Source organism: Macaca mulatta, chromosome X, assembly GCF_049350105.2.
Source record: "Macaca mulatta isolate MMU2019108-1 chromosome X, T2T-MMU8v2.0, whole genome shotgun sequence".
Classification (NCBI taxonomy): domain Eukaryota; kingdom Metazoa; phylum Chordata; class Mammalia; order Primates; family Cercopithecidae; genus Macaca; species Macaca mulatta.
The window spans coordinates 51606426-51633276 of record NC_133426.1 but is presented as its reverse complement, the minus strand read 5'-3'; the positions used below and the strand labels follow the sequence as shown (position 1 = coordinate 51633276).

Genomic DNA, 26851 nt, shown 5'->3' with positions numbered 1-26851 from the left:
TGTGCCACCATGCCTGGCTAATATTTTTGTATGTTTTGGTGGAGATAGGGTTTCGGCATGTTGCCCAGGCTGGTCTCAAACACCTGAGCTCAAGTATCTGTGCACCTTGGCCTCCCGAAGTGCCGGGATTACAGGCACAAGCCATGGTGCCGTGACTTTTCTTAGTTTTAAAATTGTAAATTCACTAACTATAATTGTATGTATTTGGGGGGTACAAAGTGATATTATGATAGATGTATACAACATGGAATGACACATAATATGTGACTCAGGATTACTCCTTGCCCAAACTGAGAACAAGGGGAGCAGAACATTAGCCACTGAACAAGAAAGGGCACTTGAGAAAGGGTAGGGCAACCCCACCATGGTAAGGAGAGTGCAGCTCCATAATACCGGTGTGATTGTCTTTTTGTCCTACCTGGTGAGGGAGAAGACTCACTGTCCTGTCCAGAGGAGCTGGGCAGTAACGGAGACAGTATGCTGGGACATCTTGGTGACCAGCCGAAGTGTCGTAAGTGCGGTGCTATGTTAACACAGCCTATCCTTCAGATAGGAGTGCCTTTATTGAAAGCATCTGATTGACCACAAAGCATTCATACACTCAGTCATCTTCAGTATTTAATGTAAAAATGAAGTATCATGGAATGAAATTCCCACTGCCTCTGGGCTGTCATGACAAGCTTAGCTGTTCGTTTTTAAAAATCATGTATTTATTTTTGTGACTACTTTGTTCTAGTTGGGCTTTCCTCCTTCAGTGTCCTGCACTCCCATAGCACAAAAGGGAGGGCGGAACTATTGGAGTAGAAGGAAGATGCTTGCTAAAGAGCACATGCATGTGTTATGTATGTATATTTTGTAATGTAAAAACCTCATCTAAATGAATCAAAGATTTTTTTTCCTCCTTAAAACAAGAATACATGAAAACAAAAGACAAAAAAAAAAAAAAAAAAAAGCAAACAACAATGACAACAACAAAACCCCTTGATCTTCTGTGGTGTATGAGTCAAGCAGACTGGGGAAACATAATTCCCTCTGCCCAGGGCAAGTGTAGCTTCCCATCAAAAGCCAGCAGCAGCCTGTGTCAGTCTAGAGCAGAGCCAGCGAGATCATGCACTATTGATCAGGTCACTATTGACCACGGAGTAATCTGTACTACTATAGCGTTCACATGTGAATTCAAATGTAGACATGTTAGCGCTTAAATACATTTGGGTTTATCTCTCAGGTTTTATATGTTTCGAATGTAAGTGTTGCTAATCAGTGCAGTTGTTAATGCAATTTTATATTTCTTAAAAGGAGGAAGAGTAGATTCTTACTGTACATGATGAAAGGGCGTAGTAATAGTATTATGTATTCATTTTAATTTAAAACAAACCATACTCTTAATGCAGTCACGGTTTGAATTTCTTATCTTGGAGTGTCTGTTGCATGTAAATGCAATATACTCTTTGAATGTAAATCTTAGAAATGCACAGTGTGAATGTAGGTTATCATTAAGAAAACATTAATCACAGTCTAAAATAATAAATGAATAAAATAAATGTAAATTGTCTAAATACACCAATTAGGGATAGAGATTGACAGAGGTTTTTGCTAATTTTTGTAACTTTTTAGTTTTTAAAATTGTAAATTGAAAAATCATAATCGTATACATTTATGGGGTATACAATGATATTATAGGCTACGCATACCATGTGGAAAGTTCAAATCAAGCAAATTAGCATCTCCATCACTTCGAATATGAATCTTTTTCTATGGTGAAAACGTTTGAAGGTTACTGTCTTAGCAAATTTGAAATATACAATACACTATTGTTAACTGCAGTCACCGTGCTCCGCAATAGATATCAAAACATTGATTTCTCCTGTGTAGCGGAAACTGTCTACTCTTTGACCAACATCTGCCAATCCTCCCAATACCCAGCCTCTGGTAACCACCATTCTACTCTTTGCTTCCATAAGTTTGGCAGAATTAATTTTAAAAAGTAACCCAAATATATGCCATCTACAAGAAAATGCACATCAAACACAATTGCATTGGTAGATTATAAGTAGGTTGATGGAAAAATTGTATCATGCTAAAATTAACTTTTTTTTAAAGCAGGATTGGTTATATCAGTATTAGAGAATGTATTCTTTGGAGCAATAAAATTAATAGACACAGGTAGGATGTTACATAACGGTATAGGGATAAATCCACCTGGAAGTCATAGCAACACTAAACGTGCTTGCAGCAAAAAGCAAAGCCTCACACTACATGAAACAAAAACTGCTAGAGCTGACGTGAGGAAGATTTCAACACTCCACCTTCAGCAATTGATTGTACTATTTTCTGATTGGATTAGAAAGCAAAACAACTGTAGACTGAATTCCCAAAGCCTACCTATAGCAAATGAGTCAAAAATGTTAATTTAAAAAGACAAAGTATACTGAATATTATAGATTGTATTATTTTCAAAATATTAAGTGCCAATCTCCGGAGTGACTCTCAGCAGCGGGAGTATTGCATTTATCTATTGAACTCAAGCATGTCCCTATGACGTACCTTAGTCTATAGCACATGTAATCCAAAATAAAAGTTTTTAAAAGTAGGTCACATTGTGCCATTCACATTTACTGATACATCAGACACATTTGCTCCTAGGTCTTTCAAATAACATTATGCTATTCTTTCTTCTGTGTCCAAGCAAAGGCTTTAAGAGCTAGCCATATAAGATCTTAAAGCCTAGCTTTAAGATCAAGCTAAAAGAAAGCATGATCCTTGAATGAAACTGGGGCGGAGCATAGCCACAGACAACCATGAAGGAAAATTGTATTGGGCTGGTTTGTTACCATAGGAAACCTAGCCTCGCCTGGCTGGTATTTCAGACAAGTGCAGATTTTTTTTTTTTTTTTTTTTTTTTTTTTTTTTTTTTTTTTTGAGACTCTCGCTCCATTGCCCAGGCTGGAGGGCAGTGGCGCGATCTCGGCTCACTGCAAGCTCCGCCTCCCGGGTTCATGCCATTCTCCTGCCTCAGCCTCCTGAGTAGCTGGGACTACAGGCGCCCGCCACCACACCCGGCTAATTTTTTTTTTTTTTATTTTTAGTAGAGACGGGGTTTCACCATCTTGGCCAGGCTTGTCTTGAACTCCTGACCTCGTGATCCACCTGCCTCGGCCTCCCAAAGTGCTGGGATTACGGGCAGGAGCCACCGTGCCCGGCCAAGTGCAGATCATTTTTTAAAAGCGATTCACAGTCTTAAAATCTAACCAGAATGAATTACGATTAGAATGCAATAAAACAGACAAAAAAGGGCACATATTATTGCAAAAGAGTACAATTTCCAAGGGAGATATAACACTTATGATTATTGTGCATCAGCAATATGTCACCAACATTCCTAAAGAAAAAGATACAGAAGACTCAAGGAAAAACAGACACAAATTAGCAATACAGGATTTTAAATAGGCTCTCTCAGATCAAAGGGACGCAATTAATAAGAACATAGAACTACATAAATAACAAATAAGATAGGTCTGACTGCTCCATGTTGTAATCTGCACCTGCACCAAGATCTCAGGCTTTAACTCTCATAAATGGGAAGTAGGTCATAAGGGCCAATGTTCCTGCAATAGTAACCGAACAAAGCCTGAGTGAAATCATGCTTAAAAATTCAAAAACAGGCCGGGCGCAGTGGCTCACACCTGTAATCCCAGCACTTTGGGAGGCCCAGGCGGTGGATCACGAGGTCAGGAGTTCAAGACCAGCCTAGCCAAGATGGTGAAACCCATCTCTACTAAAAACAGGAAAATTAGCTGTGCGTGGTGGCAGGCACCTATAATCCCAGCTACTCAGGAGGCTGCGGCAGAGAATTGCTTGAACCCGGGAGGTGGAGGTTACAGTGAGCTGAGATTGTGTCACTGCACTCCAGCCTGGGCAACAGGCTCAAAAAAAAAAAAAAAATCAAAAACCAATACAGTACTCAGAGGACAGTGAGGATCTCTTAAGGGAAGGCAGGACCTGCAGATTAAACCTAGGACTTCAAACTGCTTTTACTCAGAATGGCTACCTGAAAAGAAACAGCTGTAAAACTAAGCTATGCTTTGGTGACACCGCTAGAGATGTCACACACTCTTTGGTGACACACACTCTTTGGTGACACACACTCTGAGATATGAAAGCCATATCTCAGAGCTGACCAAAGGTGGTGATGTTGGTAAATCACCTCCTCACTTTTAGGTGAGACCCCAATGGCCATCACTTTCTGAGTCAGGAGGAAGAAACCATAAGTAAATCAGCTGTCACTTGTAGCCTGACTTTGCATCACCTGGGTGCAAATTATAAAATACATTAAACTGGATGGCGATGCAAATATCACAGAGAAAGCTAGGGAATACAGCTAACCTAGGTGGAAACATATATCCTTAAAGGCATATAATTGAAAAGGAAGAACAGCTGAAAATTACTTACGCATCCATCTAGAGAAATTACAAAATAACAACAAAATAAACACAAATAAATACAAAGAATCATTGAAAAAAGAAATCAATGAGAAAGAAACCAAATACTCAATAGAGAGTTTTAACAAAGGGCTTCACCAGTCCTTAAAAGTCTGTAAAACCTCGGCTGGGTGCAGTGGCTCACTCCTGTAATCCCAGTTCTTTGGGAGGCTGAGGCGGGCGGATCACTTGAGCACAGTTCAACATGGTGAAACCCCGTCTCTGGTCCACCTGGTGAAACCCCATCTCTACCAAAAATACAAAAATTAGCCAGGTATGGTGGTACCTGCCTGTTGTCCCAGCTACATGGGAGGGTAAGACAGGAAAATCGCTTGTACTCCAGAAGCGAATGTTGCAGCGAGCTGAGATCATGCCACTGCTCTCCAGCCTGGGCAACAGAGCAAGACTCTGTCTCAAAAGCAAAACGCAAAAACCAAAAAGTCTGTAAAACTCATAAACCACGGGTGAGACTTGTGAAGATAAAAGAAGTAAACACACAAATTGGTAATATCAGGAATCAAAACTGGGAGGCACACTATTAGAGACCATCATGCCAATCAATTGAAAATTTAGAGGAATTGGACAAATGGTAAAATACTTAAAATACTGAAACCTGAGAGAAGATGTAAAAACATGATTTGATCTGTAAATGTAAAATACATGCAATCAGTAATTAAATAATTTTGACAAAAAATCTCTAGTCCCAGATAGATCATAAATGAGTTCTGTCAATGTTTATGTGAGAGATCACTCCAGTACTGCACAACTTTTTCAGAGAATAGAGGTAGCGAGTACACTAGCCCTTGTGTTTTACTAAGCGAACCTTGACATGGAAACTAGACAAAGATAATTTGAGAATGGCAAATTTCAAAGCAATTTGTCTCATAAAAATACATGAAAATATCACATGCAACGTACTTGTTGAAAAGGCTAGCAATATCTTTTAAAAAGATACTATAAAAGCTAAAAATATATATATTTTTAAAAAGATAGTGTATGATATGGTTTGGATGTATGTCCCCATCCAAATCTCACGTTCAATTGTAATTGACAATGTGAAGGTGGGGCCTGGTGGGAGGTGACTGGATCATGGGGACAGAGTTCTCATAAATGGTGTAGCACCATCCCCGTAGTGCTTTTCTCCTGACAGTGAGTTATCGGGAGACCTGGTCCTTTAAGTGTGCAGCACCTCCCCCAATCTGTCTTCCTCCTGCTCCAGCCATGTAAGAGGTGCCTGCTTCCTCTTGGCCTTCAGCCATGATTGTAAGTTCTCTGAGACATCCCCCGAAGAAGAAGCCCCTACGCTTCTTGCACAGCCTGTAAAACCATGAGCCAATTAAACCTCTTTCTTTTATAAATTACCCGGTCTCAGATATTTCTTTATAGCAGTGTGAGAACAGACTAATACGCTATACTATGACCAAGTTGTATTTATTCCAGCAAAGCAAGGTTGGTTTAACATTAGAAAAGAAATCAATATAATTCACCACTTGAACAGATTAAAGGGAAGAAGAAAACTAAATGTGATCACCTCAATAGATACAGGAAAATAATTTGGTAAAAGTCGTCATTCATTCATGATGAAACAACCTGTGGAAAAGTCGGAATCTATGAGCCTCTCCGAGAGAGTTTCAGATGCAATTTTGGAGTTGACAGTCTTTGGAGATATGTCACAGCACCAGAATTCCTACTAGGAAAAGGTAATAAGTTTAAGTGCATGAAGACTAAAAGAAGATTCTGCAAGCAAAATTCACCTAAAGTAAAGTTAAAATTCAGGAAGCAAAGTTTAAAAGTGCTTACCAACCATATCACAAAGGGTTGATTTCCCTAATAAGTAGATACCCTCAGTGGATTCATTTTTTGAAAACAAGAACTAAGCCTACTCTATTGTCATTGATAACGCTAGCTGCTGTAACAGATGAACTCCAACTTCTTAGTGGCCTAACACTATGAACATTTTTTTTTGCCTACATTTTTCCAAAAGGAAACAGGACTGGGGAGGGTTGGCTCTTCTTTTTGAAAATAATCTAGGACCAGTTGACAGAAGCTCTGCTATCTTCAACACTTGGCTTCATGGGTCGCTCTGGGTGTCAACATCTTTCCAGCAGATGGGGAAGAAAGAGTAGGAGGATCCTATAGGAGGTTTTTATGAATCATGCTTGGGAGAGTTGCCACTCGGGCCCACCACCCATTGCCCAGGCCTCAGTCCACCAGCCACAGTTACCTGCCAGGATGCTGGGAAACCACAGGAGGAAAAGGAAACAGATCTGGAGGACAGCTAGTCATCTCTGTATATGTGGGCCTGAACAGTCCACAAAAAGAAAAACACAAAAAGCTCCCAAATGAATATAAAACTTCCTAGCCTCACTCCTGATGAGAGAAACGGGTATCTGAAGCACAGTAAAATACTGTCCATGATCTATCATCCTATGGACACATATGCAAATGTTTGAAACAGATTGATTTGGTGAGGATATGGGAAGAGTCACATCCTGCATTGTTAGTATGGGTGTAACTTGATGTAACACCTAGAGAAGGCAATTTAGCAATATCTGGCCACATGGCGTGTGCTTTACCCCCCTCCTCCAGAAATCCTGTTGCTATGAATTGGTCCTTTGGATGTACTTGCACTTGTATGGAATGACATTACATGTTAGTTTACTCAATGCGGTGTTGTCTGTAATAGCCTAAGCCCGGGCAAACCCCTGTGTCAACAGGGCACCGGCTAAATAAAGAAAAGGATGTATCCGTGTCGAAGGATACCATGCAGGCATGACAAAGAGCAGAATGCCTTCACCTGTGTGGAGCTACACGGCACGAGTGCAAATCCTGGTTCTGCCCTCGTTTAGAAGTATTACCTATGGCAAGTTATGTCAATTGCATGTGTTCTTCACTCCTCAGGCACAAAATGAGGAAAGCACCTACTTCCCTAGGTTATGGTGAGGATGAGCTTAATTGATTTGAAGCATTTACAACAATGGCATAGCAAGCACGCTGTAACTTTTGGCTGTATTAAGCACAGATGTACTCCAGGATACATTATTATCATTATTTAGACGGATTTTTGCTCTTGTTGCCCAGGCTGGAGTGCAGTGGCAGGATCTCAGGTCACCGCAACCTCCCCCTCCCAGGTTCAAGCGATTCTCCTGCCTCAGTCTCCAGAGAAGGTGGGATTACAGGTGTGCGCCACCACACCCGGCTAATTTTGTTTTTTTAGTAGAGATGAGGTTTCTCCACTCTACTAAAGGCTGCTCTCGAACTCCCGACCTCAGGTGATCCACCCACCTCGGCCTCCCAAAGTGCTGGGGTTACAGGCGTGAGCCACCATGCTCGGTCCCAGGATCCATTCTGAGATGGAAAAAAATGCCAGGTCCACACACCATTTGGTACTTGCCTTAATATATAGAAAGAGGAGTTTGCATGATGTATATGCCTGAATCCCAGTGATGTTCCTCCAGAAGGGCATCTAAAAGCCTGACCCGAAAGAGGAGTGGCCCTTAAGAAATAGCTCTGGACGGTTCAGCAATGGAGGTGAGAAGACCCGTTGCCTGCACATAGTTTAGAAACTTTGGAATTTTACAGCAGGTGTGCATGTATCACCTATTCCATTTCTTAATCTGTGATAAAGGAAAGAACATAAAAGAAAAATAAATAACAGGCTTTGGAGCTATACAAGCCTGAATTTGTGACTCTACTATGCAGGTCAAATGATATAACGAGGGGCCTCATATAAAAGGAGCATGTGGAGTCCCCTGTACTCACACTGCTATAAATATAAACTATGAATTGTCCTATCCATCCCTAGAGTCCAACCAGGCCAGCGGTTCACCCACTGCAGATCGTCTCAGCCAGTTCACAACAAAGTATCTGACCGTTATGAATCCAACTCGGAAGAAGTTCGTCCCGGTGACCCACCTGTGGTTCCCAGAAGCAGGGTTAAGCACCTTAGTCCCCAAAGCAACCAAATGTATCGGGGATATCCATCTCCCTTAGGAAATGCAGGGTGAGGCTTTCCCTAAGGGTCAGGCCTGAAAGTTGGTGGGAAGAGTTGGTGCCTATCTTCTAGGTATTGTCCGGTTTGTCTTCAAACTAAGAGTGCCTGTTGGTGTGCCATTTTCACGCTTCCGTAGGACAGCAGGGCTCATAGGTCCAGCCATCTTTCCTGTCCTCAGCCCAGAACACCATCCTCTTTGCCTCTACCTGCCCTGCCTTCCTCATGCGTTTGGGTAGCTCTACTTTTCATTCACCACAGTGCCGTCATCCCTGTCCATGCTCTGCTCATCAGAGATACTCCAGGGTATGTTCCCTTCCCCACAACTCCACTAACATGGTATTCATAGTCTTCCAGGCCCCGCAGAGCCCCGCCGGCCTATCTCTCCAGGCTCTTATGCCAATTGTGTGCAAATCTCTCTGCTTTTGAGTCATATGGTGAAAAATTAGTCTCAGACATCCAGACACTTGCCTCACACTTATAACTAGGTCTCTGCACTGCTAAGAATCTGGCCTTTCACCCACAGCTGGTCCATGTTGTTCTCCTGATGGACATAACAGAATTGCCCAACAAAAACGCAAATCCTATAATAGGTTCTTTTTAACGCAATATTTCTGAAATGCTCCAGGCTTCCTTGTGGCATGCATTCTATTCTCCTTCATTGCAATGACTGATAAACCCAATTTGTTTAACTGCCTGTGTACTCCTGGTCCTCTTTGACTGGAAGGCATTGACAATTCTCATGCTGGCCTTCTTTCAGTTTATCAAACATGCCGATTTCTTTACTGCCCTATAGCCTTTACACATACAGTTCCCTCTGCCTAGAAAACTGTTCTCCTCATCCTGTTGCCCTAGGTGAAACTTCTCCAATTTATTTACTAATTAAATAATTCATTTCACAATAAGCATCTAACATTTGCCAAGGGCCAAGCACTGTGTGAGTTACAGGCAATTCAGTGAGGAGCAAAACCAGACATGGTGCTATCTGTCCTCTTGCTTACAGGTCTGCAGATAACATTAACCAAACATCACATTAATGAGCATACAATCTGTGATGACAGTGCCCTGATGATAAGAAGCAAATTTCTATGTGGGATCATAGTAATGGGGCCCTAACCTAGACTTGATGTGGGGCACCATTGAGTGGCATCAGAGCTGAAATCTGAAGGATGAATGGCACATCCTTAGAAAGCCATGGTTGGGCTGGACACGGTGGCTCACGAGTGTAATGCTAGCACTTTGGGAGGCTGAGGCTGCCGGGTCACTTGTGGTCAGGAGTTTGAGACCAACCTGGCCTACATGGTAAAACCCCATTTCTACTAAAAATACAAAAAATTGCCGGGGCCTGGTGGCAGGCGTCTGTAATCCAGCTCCTCTGGAGACTGAGGTGTCCCACCTTGGACCTGGGTGGGCAGAGTTTGCAGTGAGCCAAGATCATGCCACAGCACTCCAGGCTGGGGAACAGCGACTCCGTCTCAAAAAAAAAAAAAAAAAAAAAAAAAAAAAAAAAAAAAGCAGTGGTGGTCGTTCAGTCCTTACTGAGGGCAACAGCATGTACGAAGGCCTTGTGGTCAGCATTATTGTAACAAGTCCAAGGAACTGAAGAGGCTTTATGTGACTGGAGTGAAAAGCACAAGTAGGAGAGTGCTGTGAGATGGGGAGTCAAAGAAGGAAAGTGGCTGAGGGCCACTCAGCCTGATAACTGAGTCTGTGTAATCAGATGGCCTGCATTTGGCCCAGAGCTCTCTCAGTGAGTAGCTCTGTAACAGGGGGCCAAGTAATTGAACCTTGTGGGGCCTTTACCCGTATCCCCTCGGATGATGAAAAAAGCTACCTTACGGGGTTCTTGTGAGAATTCAGTGACATCGTGACTGTAAAGCACACAGAGCCATCAACTCTGATGACCAGTGGCAGTCATTCAGTGCATGTGAGCAGTTATTACTGTGACTACGATGGATGGGCTAGGATGGCAGGGCTGAATCAAGAGTGGCATCACAGGTGCAAAACTGCAACATACACCGATTCCCTGTTGCCGACACTCCACTGGCATGACTCTGGCTGTGAACATTCTCTTAAATTTTGCATCCCGAGTGCCTCTCTTGTCGCACCCTAGTCCTGAACCTCAGGGAGAGGTCAGAACACTTAGGCTATGCTAAAGATTTTGGCTTTTACCCTGAGAGCATGGAAGAGCTCTTACGGTTGTAACCAGGTGGAGTGACTGGGATGTGCATGTGTGTGTGTATGTGACATCCTCTCCTTGTAAATATCATGTGGACAGATTTGGACTGGAGAGAGGCCAGAGTGAATGTGGGTAATGGCCAGTTAGGAAACACTTCAAATTATCAAAGTATGACATGGTGAGATCTTGGGCAAGAATAGTGATAGTGAAGATGGAAAAAAGGGAGAAGTCTGACGGATATCTAGGAGACAAATCTGTAAGAGTTGGCAAGAATACCATGCAACAGGTAAGGGAGAAAGGGGTGACAAGGATGATGCTTAAATTGCTGGCATGTACCACTGAATAGAGTCTGATGCCATTGAATGGGATGACAACACTGAAAAGGAACCAAATACAGGGGGATGAGCACGCATTTGTCCTTGGTCCTGTGGAGTCGGAGTTGCCTTTAACACACTCAATCGGATATATTGCACGGAGAGTTGGTCATTCTAGTCTGGAGCTGTGCTGACGGTGTGGCCTGATAAAGAAATATCCTTGGTGACTTCTAGATGGCTAGTTCAAGGTGAGGGTCAGATTGGGGTCGCCTTAGGGAGAGAGCACGGATTGATAATAAGTGGCCCTAGGACCAAGCCCAGAGGAAGTCAAACACGCAACGCCCGGGTAGTGGAGGATGAGCTTACGGAGGAGCTACGTGAATGGCCAGAAAGGGAGAACAACATCGGGAAAGCAGTGGCACAGAATTGAAAAGATAAGAGTGTTTCTAGGAGGAAATAGTGCTCCGTGGTATCAGAGAGGGAGGAAGGTCATGCAATTGAAGACTGGACAATTTTCATGACGTGTAGTGAGCCAGAGGCCACAGGAGATATTAGTCAATGAGAGACAATGCGTGCGGGTGGGTGCCAGAGTGAAGGTCAGGTGCAGGCTGACAGGTGAGAGAGAGGTGGAGGAATGGAGGCGGAGCACCCACACCTTCTTCAAGACACCTGGCCGTGAAGGGAGGGAGAGAGAAAAGACGCTTTGTGGAGGGGTTCATTAGTGAAAGGAAGGGTGATTTTAGAAAAAATAAAGGAAAACGAGATAACGTGCCAAGTTTAAATGTTCAACATTATGAGTTTTCTCTGGCTCCAGGCTGTGTGCTCAGCACTTTACATCCATTAGGGGGCATTGAAGCCTCTCAGGATTCCAACGGTATGGGGTTATTACCACATTCGACAGATGAAGACCCAGGGTTGGAGAGGTTATGTGACTACACCTAAGCGGCAAGGTATGTACCAGAGTGACAGGAAGACTAGGCACCTCCCCAGTGCAGTACCCTATCATGTTTCCCTTGAATTTTGGCTGCGGCTCCCGGATTCCTTCAGTTGTCCCTGTCTTTCCCCTACTTTGGCTGTGTGCGGCATGTGACAGAACCAAACCAGAGTTCCCAGCCTCCTAGAGGGAGAGGGGAAGTTTCTTGAAGGCAGGAATAGGAAGGTGGGGGAATGCTTCTGGGATACCCCTGAGCTTTGTCTCTGGCTCTGTTGAGTTGTAGGGGTGGCTCTCTTCAGCATGTTTTCAAGGACTGGGAGTGGAGGTGGACGATGGCCAATTGTCTGGAGACTGAGTACAGGATACGGTCGATGTTTTCTCTGGCTGCTCTGACTAACTCCTGAGGAGCAGGCAGTGAGCTCAGGGACAGACGGGAACTCTTTTGTACAACAGGGAGATTGCCTCCTAGGGCTCACATCAAAAGAGAGGAGTGACAGGGACAGGAGGGATGGACACTGTTTGAAATCCCAGCACCGGGCCTTCTTGAGCCTTGGACAGAAGTGCAGCCACCTGTGCAGGTGGATTTCTGTCGTCAAAGGCCCCTTCCGGAAGGAATCTGGCAGTGCCCCTTCAGCCCACCCTGAGCAAAGCCTGTCTGCTGCTCTCCGTGGACCTGCAGGAAAACAGTGCCTGTCTCTGCCTTAGTGTCACCTTATAGATTGAGGGGACACGCAAGTTCATCAAAAATTATGTTTGTGTCTCCTGCTCTCTTCTCTAACACGCAGAACAGAGCTAACTTTATGAATGAACGAAGTAACTGCTTCACATCCAACTCCAAGTTTATTCAATGTAGGTAATAAGAGCTGAAAACATGACACAATTGTATGTTGAAATGGTACTAGTAGTTAAATTTATTCAGTGCTTGCTGTGTAGCAAACACTCTTCTACGTGTTTGTATGAATTCTTTCACTATGGCATGTGATATGAAGAAAAGGCACCTAGGCTGCTGTAACATGGTGACCTGACCTGGTTTGAGGGGTCAGAGAAGACGCCCAGAGAGTGTCATTTACAATATTGTTCAAAAACACTTAACGTGAGATTTACCTTCTTACCAAACCCTAACGTGTACAAGACAGTGTTAACCGTGAGCACAACCTTGTACGGAAGTCTCCAGAGCTTATTTTTCTGGCATAACTGAAACTTGACGCCCACTGATGAGCAACTCCGCATTTCTCCCACCCCATTCAGCCGCAGGTAACCACCATTCTACTCTCTGCTTCTATGGGCTGACTATTGTATATTCCTCGTTTCAGTGGAATCACCTAGTATTTGTCTGTCTGTGAGTGGCTCATTTTTAGGGCACTATTCACGATAGCCAGGGTACACAACATATTAAATGTCTATCACTGGGCCGGGCCGGATGGCTCACGCCTGTAATCCCAGCAATTTAGGAGGTCGGGGAGGGCAGATCACTTGGGAGTTCAAGATCACCCTGGCCAACATGGCGATACCCATCTCTAGTAAAACTACAAAAACTAGCCGGGTGTGGTGGTGCACGCCTGTAGTCCCGGCTACTCAGGAGGCTGAGGCACGAGAATCGCTTGAAACCAGGAGGCAGAGGTTGCAGTAAGCCGAGATCGCACCATTGTACTCCCACCTGGCCCTGTCTAAAAAAAAAAAAAAAAACAAAAACAAAACAAAAGAAAGAAAGAAAGAAAAAAGAAAAAGAAAGATATAGTCTATCACTGGATGAATGGATTAAGAAGATGTGGCATACACATGATACAGCTTTAAGGAATGAAATCCTGCCATGTGGGACCACATAGATGAACCTCCAAGGTTTTATGCTAAGGAAAGTGAGCTGGGCTCAAAAGTACATAGACTGTGAGATTTCACCTCTGTGAGGTACTGAGAAGAGACAAATGCTTAGAAACTGAAGGTAGAATAGAGATCACCAGGGGCTGTGGGAAATGGGGAGAAAGGGAGTTACTGTGTGAGGAACACAAAGTTTCTGTTTGAGAAGATGAAAACTTCTGGAAATGGATAATGGTGAGGGTTGCACAACAATGTGAATGTACTTACGTGCCAGTGACATGTAAACTAAAAAGAGTTTAAATGCCAAATGTCATGGTCTGCATATTTTACCACAATCAAAAAAGTTGCCGTAAAGAAAAAATCGTAGGGAAACGTTGTCGCATTTTCCTTTGCCCTCGTTCCACCTTCTCCTGGCGGCATTGCACCCAGCAGCCTGTATCCCCCGTGTGGAACCCTGGTACCTGGTTCCGGAGGGAGCAGAGCAGAGCTTATTCAAAAATCATGGTTTTCATCGGTTCTAACCTGTCTAGGGGCTTCCTGAAAGACAGAAGCAAGATGCTCCTCTCTGTTTGACCTAACAGGGAAGTCAGAGCAGAAAAATGTTGGGCAGCTCCTGAAAACCTTATAAGGCAAATCAAAAAACTGCAGCTGCGTGAGGCAGAAACTACAGTTGAAACCTATAGCAGATAACACAAAACCTGGGGGATATGCTGGCGGACAGACCATTTGGGAAATTAGATCATTCAGAAGCAGTCCCGTACCCTGGGGATTGTCGAAAGCCAGGTGCGTGCCCAGGATTGGATGCATGCTCAGAAAAGACCTGAGAAGACCCTAAGCTTTCACCAGCTGATCTCTGGACTCAGTCTAAACAGGAAGTGACAGCCAAGACAGAGTTGTAAGTGGCCTGGCTGAGGGTTGAAGGAGTGCTGCAGCCCAGAGCGAATCCACAAAGGCTGACAGAGGAATTTTTTTTTTTTTTTTTTTTTGTAAGCTCTAGGCTGTCAAGGAAATTGCTGCCAAAATACAAGCTGAAAACAAACTAAAGGAACAGAGAGTTCAGTGGCCACACGTGACAACGAATGCAGGCTCTCCCAAAAGGGTTTGGAAAACCCTCTAGACAAAATCAACGACCGCAGCTTTCAGAAATCAACAACTGCAAATCCTGGAGAAGGTAGAGGATCTAATTTTCCGTGTTACCACATTACCACACTCAAAGTCCTAGTTTTCAGCAGCAACAAAAGAATCCAAAAGCCTACAAGGAAACTTGAAAGTATGGCCCATTCAAAGGAAAATTGCAAACTGCCAACTCAATGGTAGTTGCTCAAAAAGAAGAGCGTTTCCTCCTGTTCATAGAGTTGGAGATATAAAATGACATGAGGACAGAACATTCCATTGTGCTCAACTTTATGAACACCACGGTGACCTTTGAGAGAGCCATTTCATTGGGATGTGGGGGACAAGAATGAGTTTTAGGATGAATAGGTGATGAAGTAATGACAAGTGTGGAAAGCTCTAAGTTTCATTGTGAATGGAAGGAGATAAGGTAGTGGATGCAGGGTAATATGGGGAAGACGGAGGGTGCTTTGAGCGTTTGATTGTTGATTTTTATCATTATAAGGTTTTCATGACCAGTGCGTGATTTAGTGCTATTGGAAAGATATGTTTGGGAAGGACAGGTTGAAGTTGACGGGGGCGATCGGGAGCATAAATGTATGATGGATACTATAAGATTCCTGGGAAGATAGGAACAGTGAGATTCAAAGCACACATTGAAGGATTACCCGGAAAGAGCAGGAGGGACGTTCTGTCATAAATGGAGGAAAGGCAACAACTTGTGCCTGTACATGCAGGTAGGTGTTCACAATTGCTGGTAGGAAACGGAGAGAGTCTCTCCTGAGGTCTTGGATTTTCTCAGGAAAATAGGAGGTGCGGCCAGCTTCTGAGAGTGAGGGAAAGGAGATCAGGGGTTTCCAGAGTCATACAGTTGTATAATAAATGGTCATTACAGGTAGTTGGAGAGAGAGCTGGTTGGGAAAATACAGTAAGACTGACTGGCCCCCATATAGGGCTTGGTTGAGGTTGAGGTCTACGATTGTCCATGGTACTGGTCTCCGGACTCATCTGACTTTTCCCCAGTCTTCTGCTGTTTCTTGACTTCAGGCCTAAGTTCATCCAGTCTTTGATGAAGGAACATTTCTGGGTTGGATGACTGAGCAATGCTAGCGTACTCAGTTGAAGCATTAAATACAGGGGCATGCACAAATTTGCAGCTGAGGGGAGTGCACTGAGATAGATCTGAGTTTGAGGTGCTTGTGAAAACATCCAGGATGTACAGAAGGCAACTGGACGTTTCAGTGTGGTGCTCAGCGATTACTTTCAGACCAGGAATACACGTTTGTGAGTCCTCTCAGCAATCAGCCAGACGAAGCCATGAGCGTGAGTTAATTCACCCCAGGATGCAGGAAAGATAGCATGTAAAGAGCTGGCCGAGGACCAAACCTAGGGAATAGTAACACTGAAGCACACAGGGAAACAGAAGCCCAGGAAGGAGATGGAGAAAGGAATCTCCGAGGAATAGGATAGTAACTAGGAGAAAAAGTAGAACCACAGATGTGAAGGAAGGAGGGAGGGTGATGCTGTGGAGGTGTAAGGCCAGATCAGAAGGGAGAGAGGAGTCCATTGGGATTCATGAGGTAGGACATCCTTGTTACATTATGGATACCTATCAGTTGGGACAGCTTGGGGGCCCACGTGAATGAAGACGGACTACATGAAATTGAAGAGTGAGGAAGAGAAGTCCAGGGTACTTCATTTAAAAGGAAATGAGGAAGAGTTTGGTAGGTAGAGTGGAAGACAAAGGAAGGTTATTTGGGTTGAAGGATACTTGAATACATTTTTAGAATCAGGAAAAGAAGACCTTAAAAAGGGAGAAAGTGAAAACGCAGGAGTAACGAACTCCATTTTTATCATTCTAATCTCTTATTCTGAGCGCAACCCTCCAGGGAAGGTAGTAGTATCGCTGTGGCAGAGATGCAGTGTTGGCAGAGATGCAGAGTTGGCAGAGATGAGGCAACTGCAAGGGAGAATTTCAGTCACTTGCCTGTGGTCACACAGCTTGTAAGTGGGATCCAGGACTTGAACACAGTTATAACTCCAGAATGGTTGCACTCCCCAGGGTAACTTCTCACAAATACCTTGAACCTTGTTCTTTCTTGGAAAAAAAAAGAAAAAGAGAAAAGAAATTGACATACTAGACTCAGTACATTGTTTAAACATTTACCTTCTTAATGAATCCTCCCCGTACTCTGGTAAGTAATATGAGTTTCACCCTTCCTGGAGTGTCTGTTAATCCCAGGCACTGAGTTGAATGTTTCATATTCATTGTTATTTAATTCCCACGATGTCATGTCAAAGTAGATGTAATTACTTCGAAGATGAGGAAATGAAGTTTCACAGCGGTCACAGCTCTTGCCAAACTACACGTTAACCATTGATTTCTGCTTCTCATCTCCCAAAAATGCATCAGGTTATCAGTGCTTTTCAAAAGTCTCAACCAATTAGTGGACATGAATGTTACTCATGTACATTTGGAAATAAATAGAGGTAAGTGCACATAAAGTGGACGATAAATGATAGTTTTGAAAAAAGACTTTGTTGGCATATAATCCACATGCCATAAACTTCACCCATTTAAAGTGTACAATTCAGGTGTTTTTGTTGTTGTTGTTGTTGTTGTTGTTGTTTTGTTTTGTTTTTTCCATTCTGCGTATTCACAAGGTTCTGCAACCATCACCACAATCGCATTTTAGAACCTTATAATCACGTTGGAAAGAAGCCCCATACACATTAACAGTCACTTCCCACCCTGTTCTCCTTCTCCAAGCAAACGGCAATGAAATTTCTTAGTCCATAAGTTTACATATACTGGGCGTTCTTCCAAATGGAATCACGTAATATGTGGTCTTTTGTGATTTTCTTTCATGCAGCATCACGTGTTCTAGGCTCATGCATGTTATGGCATGTATCAGTATTTCATCCCATTTTGTTGCCAAGCCATACTCCCCTGAATGGAGAAACTAAATTCCATCCGTCAGTTCGTCAACTGATGGACGCCTGCACCCCTCACAGTCTTTGACCACTAGGAATAACGATACCGTGTATGTTTGTGCACAGGATTTTGTTTGGACATAGAGTTTCATTTCTCTTTTGTAGAAAGCTAAGAATGAACCTCCTGGGCCATATGGAAATTCTGTTTCTAGTACTGAGGAGCAGCCAAATTCTTTCAAACCAGGCTGCCCTATGTTATAGTCCCACTAGCAATATATGAGGACTCCAATCTCTCCACATCCTTGTCAGCAATTGTTATCGCCTGTCTTTTTTATTCTTGTCATCCTACTGAGTATGAAGTGGTAGCTCACTGTGGTTTTGATTTGCATTTCCCTACTGGCTAATGATGATGGTGGGTGGCTTTTCGTGTGCCTATTGGCCGTTTGTATACTTTCTTTGGCAAAATGTCTATTCAGATTCTTTACTCATTTTTGAATTAGGTCATCATTTGACTGTTGATTTATCAGAGTTCTTTATATATCCTGGATATGTCTACCATCAGATGTATTTTCTATGGGTTGTCTAAAAGTCCACGTTATCTACTTTTTTGTTTCGTTGCTTGTACTTTGGTGTCGAATGCATACACAAACACACAAAAGCCTTTGCCTAAAGGAAGGTCACAACGTAAAACTTACGGAAGAGAAACGTAAGATTTAGTCTTATATTTCCTTATAAGAGTTTTATCATTGTAGCTCTTATATTTAGGTCTCTGATCCATTTTGAGTTAATCTTTGTATGTAGCGTGAGGTAAGGTCCAATCCACTCTTTTGTGTCTAGTGGTCCCTCATCATTTTGTGAAATCACTTTCTTTCTTTTCTTTTTTTTATTTTTCAATTGACAAGTAAACATTGTATATATTTATGGTGTACCTCAGGATACTTGATACCTGTATACGGTGTGGAATGGCCAAATCAAGCTAATTAACATATTCCACCCTTCACGTATTTATCAGTTTTTGTTGTTGCTGTTGTTGTTGGTGGTGGTGGTGGTAGAATCACCTAAAAGCTACTGTCTTAGGAATTTTCAAATAACCAATCTATTGCTATTGAATATAACCACTATGACTTACAATAGCTCCCTTGAACTTATTCCCCCTGTCTAACAGAAATTTTCTACCCATTGCCAACACTCCCTATGCCCCCAGAACCCTTAACCTCCAGTAGCCACCATTTGTACTCTCTGCTTCTGTGAGTTCCAATTCTGAGACCCCACATGTAAGTGAGATCACTTGCTATTTGTCTCTCTGTGCCTGGCTTATTTCACTTGACCTGACATGCTCCAGGTTCATTCATGTTGTCACAAATGGCAGGATTTCTTTCCTTTTTAAGGAGGACTCATGTTCCTACCACGTACTCCACAACTCGGGGAGACAACGAGGCTCCGCCTGAGTTCCTCCTCCCGCCAGTAGGCTGAGGCAGGCATACGGCTCGACATGTCTCTTTCTTCTGTCTTGCAGATAGTTCTCTTCCATTGCATTAGGTCCATATCTTGGGAACCATCGTCATTTGGATTCTTTCGTTGCTTTGCGGGGGAAGGATCAATGTGGTGTTTTTTTTTCCCTCCAATACAGCCAGAAATGCAATCTCCTGAAACATAATTTTTAATATCCCATATTTAGCGAGATCTTGTTCAGGTTGGCAGAAAGAAAATGGGAAAGAGAATCTTCATCAAAGTGTCTCTAGGAAAGATTTTCCAATGTGCAAGAAGATATACTCAGGCAAGACAGTCGGTTTTTCCGGTGAACACCCTTGTGCCTGCATGTGATACTGGAAACACTTATTTTAGAGATGCGAATCCTAACCAACTACCTCTGGGATGCTGGGAGCAATCTCCCTGGGTCTTCTAGAGGCAGGAATTGGCCACCTTGCAATGACGAGAGTTTATCTCAGAGACCATGCGGCTGTAATTTGGTTTTCCCCAGCTGGTATCTGCAGCTCTCCCCGGCTGTTAACAATTTCTCCAATGTCCACTTGTGGGTCCGAATTCACTGTTGCTTACATGTTTTACAGCCTGACCCATGAGAACGACCTTCACTCACTTCAAGTCTACTATTTAAGCGAGAGACAGTGATGGCATCAACCCCACCACCCGCACACCTCACATTGGGAAGAGCATGCAGACTGTGATAGTGGCTCAGAGTCAAGTCTCAGGAATTGTGGTGGAGTCACAGAAATTGTGGTGCCATTCCCAGAAAAACCTTGATCCTGGTCATAATGGAGGAGGGGAAAGTTATCAGGGTAACTCATTGAGGCATTTACTGCAGAGTCCCAGGCAAAAGTGATAAGGTCTAGGTCCCTTTGGTCCAAATATCGGGGTATAATAACATAAGTCATATTAGGAACGGCGGGTGACATTTCTTGACCATTTGACGCATCAGGGCATGGAGCTCCATATTCTCCTTCCAGCACTTCACTTAAAATCCTCAGTAAATTAAGATATGTGTAGTTCTGTCGCCGTTGTACGGATGAGGAAACCAAGGCCCAGAACGGTGTACTGACTTGTCTGACAAAGGGTGCCCTATCGCTGTGCTCCTGCAGGACCCTGTACTTTGCTGACCCATGCCCCCGTCACACAGTTTTGAACGGAAAAGGCTATCTCTGTTCCTCACACCATACACTGGGAGATGACAGGGTCTAGGGCAAGTTGTAACTTAATAAGGAACCAGAAGGCCTATGTTCTTCCCTCCCCCTACCTTTTCGTAGCTGAATTGCTTTTATGCTCAGTTTTTACATCAAAGAAGTGTGGATGACAGCTCCTGAGATAGTGGTCCTGGAAGTAGTGCCTACACCTCAGTCTGTGTGCAGTTAAGACAAAAGCTGCATTTGGATTTTTGCTCAAACAACAACAGGATGAATAAAAAGGGCTCAAATGCAGTAAGCGCTTATATAGGCTAAGCTCCATCGTTCTTTCATGTGCATGCTCTCATTGAAGCCTCACAGAGAAGGTGAATGCTACTCTTAAAACTTGTTGCCATTCCAGGCAGGAACAAGTAGCAGAGTTGGGACACAAGCCCAGGTGGATGTCCGTTCAAAGCCTCTGTCCTCAAAATGTTTTCCAAACTGTGATATGCAGGTCGTTTGTGGCCATAGACACAAGTATATTGGCACATAAACAAACAACGTGGGGGCTCATGAAATAGCAGAGCATCTAATCTACGGTCGTTTCAGATTTTTACAGGAGGCCCGTATCATGGTGGCGTGCACTGGGCAGCTGGCCAAAGGATCTCGGCCAGGGATGAAGAGCTGCCTTTGATGTGAGGTGGAGATAGGGTGAAATGCGTAGAGAATTGGATCCATGAAAACAGAGAGGGGCCAGGATGAATGGGGCAGAAGTGCCTGAGAGCTACTTTTTCCCCAGTCCTTACTGACCATGCTGTTCAATCACCCTGGCTTTCCAACTTCTCCCTGCCACCTGCCCCCTTGGCATCCATGGGCTTGGTCCTTCCATTATCAGCGTCTCAGTTTTTTCCTCCACCAATTGAGATTAACAATAGGAGTTCTGAAAGATTTTAGTGAGAGGTAAATAAAGGAACACACGTGAAGTATTTGTTAGAGAGAGAGAGGGTGCTTAGGTCTATTTCATACTTTTCATTTTCAAAGGTACATGTACAAATTATGTATCACACCTGTAATCTCAGCACTCTGGGAAGCGAGGCAGTTGGGAAGCTTGAGCTAAGGAGTTCAAGATCAGCCTGGTTCACATGGCAAAACCCCATCTCTACAAATACAACAAGAGATTAGCGGGCTGTGGTGGCACGTGCCTGTAATCCCAGCTACTTGGGAGGCTGAGGTGAAAGGATCAGTTGAGCAGGGGAGGTGGAGGCTGTAGCGAGCCGAGATCGAGCCACTGCACTCCAGCCTGGGCACCAGAGCGAATATCTGTCTCAAAAAATAAAACAAAATAATAGAAATTGTGTATAATAATAAACATTTTGATTACATCTATTTCTAGTTATATTTTATGACCAGTGATATTGTCTTCCATTTGGTTTCATGATGGGAATTTTCCTTTTTAAACACATTTCCAAGTCTTCCCTTGACACTTGTCGGAAAGGAAATTCACCTTCTAGTCTGGAGTTCGTCCTAAGATGTCATCTGAAGGGCCAGCATACAAACAAGCGGCCTTTGTGGATCCGGTGCCAGATGCGCTCTTCCATTGTACTGAGAGGGGGGGAGTCTCCATTTCCTTCCCTATGGTATTCTATGGAAGAACTGAGCTACATTCTAAGAACCTCGCTTGAGCATCTTTACCCAACTCCACTTTTTGTCCATAGCCTTAAGTCCTTCTCACATTCTGTTTGACACGTTCCAAACCCGCTGTAAATGCTTGTGGAATGGATGAACAAGTGAACAAAGGGCTTAGAAAGGATAGAGGAAGGGGGCAGTCAGTGGCATGGGGCTAAGGCAGTCCAGCATATGCAACCAGCAGGAAGTTAACTATTTCTGGTGGGGTCAGAAATACCTACGGTCCGGAAGACAATAAGACTTCTACCCTGGACTGGGTTTGCGTGGGCGTGGCCAAGGTCGGCTCCAGGACTAAGCAGCCAGCCCCCTTCTGACTGTCGCTCCCTCCGTACCTCCAGTCATTCATTTAGTCTACTCTTGGTCTTGCTCAGAGATAGGAGTCAGTCACCTATTTTGTTTCCTTCTTATGTCTTCAGTCACACACAGCTGTACACAAACAATATGTGACCCGTTAAGCACATCTGAGTGGCCACCATGTGGGAGAACCGAATGAAACATAACCAGCTCCCTAGGAGCCCACTGTGCCAGACTGTGTGGCCACAAGTATATCTCCCATCTCTCGTACTGTGATAAAAGTTGCCCCGTTCATACCAAGACCTGCGATTTAATCTCCCTCCCACGCCTGAATCTGAAAAGACTGTGACTCACCTCTAATCAACAGAGTATGACACAGTTGACTCAACATGACTTCTGAGTCTTGCCTGTGAGAAGTGATGCAACATTCACCTTGGATACGGAAGAGTGCTACTTGGAGCCTGAGTCATGAGGTGGGAAGCCTGACTACTGGGAGGCCCACCCTGCTGTGAGGAAGCCAAAGGCCATGGAGTGGTGACACGGAGGCCCTCCACTCGCCAGGCCTAGTCTTCCACTCCTCTCTATGCAGGCACCAGGGATGTCAGTGAATGAGCCTTCAGATGGTTCCAGTCCCCAGCCAGTCAGGCCTCAGGCCTCTGCAGCTGAGGTCCCAGACCATGCAAGGCAAGCCATGTCCACTGCGCCCTGTCTGAATTCCTGCCTCTGATATTCCATGCATATGATACAATGGCGGTGATTTTATGGACTCACTGTGGGGCCGTTTGTTACATAGCAAGAGGAACAGGAATGCAGGACACACCCCCCACTCAAAGACATTCCTCTTCCATAGAGTTAAACCTTAATCTGATGCTGGCTTAGATTATTTCACTGCCAATTCTTCATGGTTTTCCCACGTGTATGGACGCCCCTAAACAATGCAGTTTCATATTGTCTGGGTGCCTTGATAGGAGGAGTTTTGGGGGCCTGAAATGGAGAAAAAAAGCGTTCATGGATCAGGTAGCCAAGGCAAGGCACTGTGTTTACCCTGAGAACAAACACTCTGTTCGCTGTTAACACTCTTGAGGAGAGAGCAAGTTGAAGAATCGGGTTTAATCTACTCCATACCGGTTATATAGCGAGTAGGCAGCAGGTCCAGGATTCAAAGACAGGTAGTGTATCCCCAGAGGCCGAGTGTGTAAACCCTCTGCTAATTCCCCTCATCAGAAATGTAGGGGACCCTGGGGAAGTTGTCTCTACTACAAAAGCCAGAGTCAGCACCACCTCCTCAAATAATCTGAGACCAAGTACTTTCAAGAACCAAGCCTTGCCATAGCCAAGCCGGACATTACAGACACACCAACACACATCGTTTCCTAGAAGGTATTTACTGATTTCTATATACTTAACACATGTACAAGACAGGTATTTCAAAAGATTAAAGAGGGCATACAATGCACGGATGTCTTTCTCATTCCTGTGTGGACAGTGTCTTTCTCATTCCTGTATCCCCATCTCCTTACCCAGAGACACTTTCCAAACAAAAACAAGCAAAATAGTAACAGCTTTTGGTGATTAAGAGTAATGAGGTATGTAACACGACCAAATCTTGAAATATATCATTAAAAAAACAGGAAATAGCATAACTCGAATCTAAGTAGTGAAAATATGAACGTCTACCTAAAACTCACAGGTGCGGGAGCACACGCACACCATAATCAATGGAAGACGTCCTAGTACATGTTTACAAACTGTTTGTGTGTTGCCGTCCTAAACACCAGACGCAAAGCGCTGAAAACAACAAGCCTGTTCACAATAGCACCAGGAACGTACAGTACACAGGAATCATCTGCAGGTGATTTGTGACAACTGTAGGCAGAACAGTAATAGCAAGAGATACAATGGATGGCTTGAAAAATCAGAGACACTCTTCTTGCTTATCGAATTGCAAGATTAACGTTGTGCTACACAGACAAAGGTGTGTTCAAGATTTGGACCGTAAGCGAGTTCACTGAAAACTAGTGGACAGGAAGGGTAAATACTGGAAGGGAATCCACGGTTTGACCAGGCCAGAAACACCTCTTTCACAGCATGTGATCTGTGCAGGTACTCGGACGCTCCCCGCAGGGCCGCCCGGGCCGGTTTCGGGCGGGCTTGCGGCCCCAATCACTGCTCCTGTTCGCGGGGACAGGCAGGGGCTGACTGGGAGGACGTCTTGTGGATGGCCTTGGGCTCCTCGGCGGCCTCCTCCCCCGGGTCGCCACCGCCGACCTCCTCGATGACCACGCTGCGCACGGTGCCCTCGTCCAGGCAGTGCGGGGCGACGCCGTACACGCGGGGGTCGGAGACAGCTGCGTGGAAACTCTGCACCCCGCACCTGCTGCAGAAGCTGTGCAGCGCCGGGTGCGTGTCGGACCGATAGGTGACGATGCTGTCCGCGCCCTGGAGCAGCGTGAAGCGCGAGGCCGGGACGAGGAAGTGGCGGTGCTGCTTCTTCCTGCACAGCCTGCAGCTGCAATCCACCACGCGCAGATCTGCCGGGGCCCAGACCGCAAAGCGGACCGCGCCGCAGTGGCAGCCCCCGGTGTGATGCACGAGGCCCAGGTACTCGAAGGTGTCCAGCAGGACCTTGGCGGCGCCCTCGCAGCTGAGGCCCCGCAGCTTCCTGAACGTCTCCCAGCGCTCCCGCTGTGCGCCCAGGTCCAGCTCCTTGGGGGACCGGGCTGGTCCCCGCGGGTCCCGGGGTGGCGCGGAGGGCAGCCGGTCTCTGGGGCCCGCCTTCCGGACCCGCCGCCAGCGGCGCTTCCGTCGCCACCTATCCAACCACCTCTTGGCCGCCGCGTGGCTCCCGACCCCGACTTGGACCCGGGGGCACTGCGCGCGGCTGGCGCCCGTGACCGCGATGGCCGCGCAGCCGGCGGGAGGATCCGCGGGCCGCTTTCGCCGCCGCGGCTGAGCGGTGGCCCGGTTCCTCACTCTACCCATGGCGCCTGCAGCCTCCGGAGCGCGTGCCCACCCCCCACCCTCATTTCCCCGTCAGTCGCTGAGCAGCCTCCTTGCCTGCGCCAGTAGGATTGGCCCCTTGTTGAATGCGATGTAAAGAGACCCTTCCCTTGACCCTATCACAACAGCCTTCCCTGACCTGAAAGGCAGTCAGGAGGCATTCAACAAACACCCGCAGGGCACCAGATACCCCGCCTGGGCGCTGGGATGTGGAGATGCATCAGGCTTTCCAAAGCACTCACATTCATTTAGGATCAGATGTATGCAAATACAGCCCCCAACGCCTTGGGACACTTTGCTCTGACAGAAATAAGAACCAGGGGCTCTGGGAACAGAGAGGAACACCCACACACTGTAATTGGAGGGGCGTGTGGGAGGGGCACGGAAAGACTCCTCTAAAGTCTTCTTGGGGGCTTGATCCTTTTTTTCGGGTGTAGTGTTTTATTTTTCTCTCTCGTAATTTTCGCTGCGATCAAGTCCTCTTTACCTAATGTTGACATACCTACTTCTGCTGTTTTAATTAATGTTTACCTGATGTGACTTTTCCCACCCGTCGTATCCTTTTCATTTACCCAGGGCAACCGAAGTGGAACTGAGTTTCATATAAACATGGGATAGTCAGACTGTGTTTCTCACTGACTCTGCCAATATCGACCTTTTCATACATGTTTTTAGTTCATTTCCATGATCGCTGGGCTAGTGTTTAAGTCCACAGACTTACTGTTTGTTTTCTTTTGTTTCCTCCGTGTCTTGGCTAACCCAGACCTCCTTTCCCCCCCCCCCCCCTTCTGCGGCTTACGTGTACATTTTGCAGGATTTATCTTGATTTCTGAAAGTGTTTTCGAGTGCTTTATTTTGTAAAATTGCCTCAGTGGTTGCTCTGGGATTTTCAATGTGCATATGTGACTTACCACAGGCTCCTGGTATCCAGTTCTCACCACTTCCATTGAAGTGTAGAAGCATCAGCCCCTTTTAGCCCCTCTGCCTTTCTGTCTGGAGTATTGGATGGTTTCATATTTTTTGCTTTAATCACCAAACATGACTTCCACAATTCACAAAGAAAACGGTGGCTTAATGTTTGTCCCCTAAAGGTGTTTTTTCCACTGGTCTTGACTCCTTTCTGACAGATACTTCCAGAGGACATCTTTTATTCTTTCCTCTTTTGTTTGGAGCACCTGCTCTAGCCATTCTTTCACCGTGAGTCTGCTCGTGATAAAATGCTTTCTTTAACCTGAGAATGTCTCGATTTCCCCTTCATCCGTGAAGGATGGTATCACTGGATACAGAATTCACAGCTGACAGGACTTTTGTTCAACACCTGAAACTTTTCAGGACACTTCCTAATGGCCCCCACTGGTCAGAGGAGACATTTGCCCTCATTAAAACTGGTGTTCTCCTATAATCAATGAACCACGTTGGTCTTGCTGCTTTCAGTGATGTTATCAGCTTCAAAAACTGACTATGCTGTGTGTGTTGGTGTGAATTGCTTTGTGGT

The 26851-nt window shown here is 44.9% G+C and overlaps 1 protein-coding gene across 1 annotated transcript; it reads right to left on the bottom strand.

Moving 5' to 3' along the window:
- Positions 1-23725: 23725 nt before the first annotated feature.
- Positions 23726-25554, bottom strand: LOC717718 (centromere protein V-like protein 1). The gene has a single exon (XM_028841922.2). The coding sequence runs from the start codon at positions 25336-25338 to the stop codon at positions 24520-24522; it is 819 nt and encodes a 272-aa protein (XP_028697755.1). The 5' UTR covers positions 25339-25554; the 3' UTR covers positions 23726-24519.
- Positions 25555-26851: the final 1297 nt, after the last annotated feature.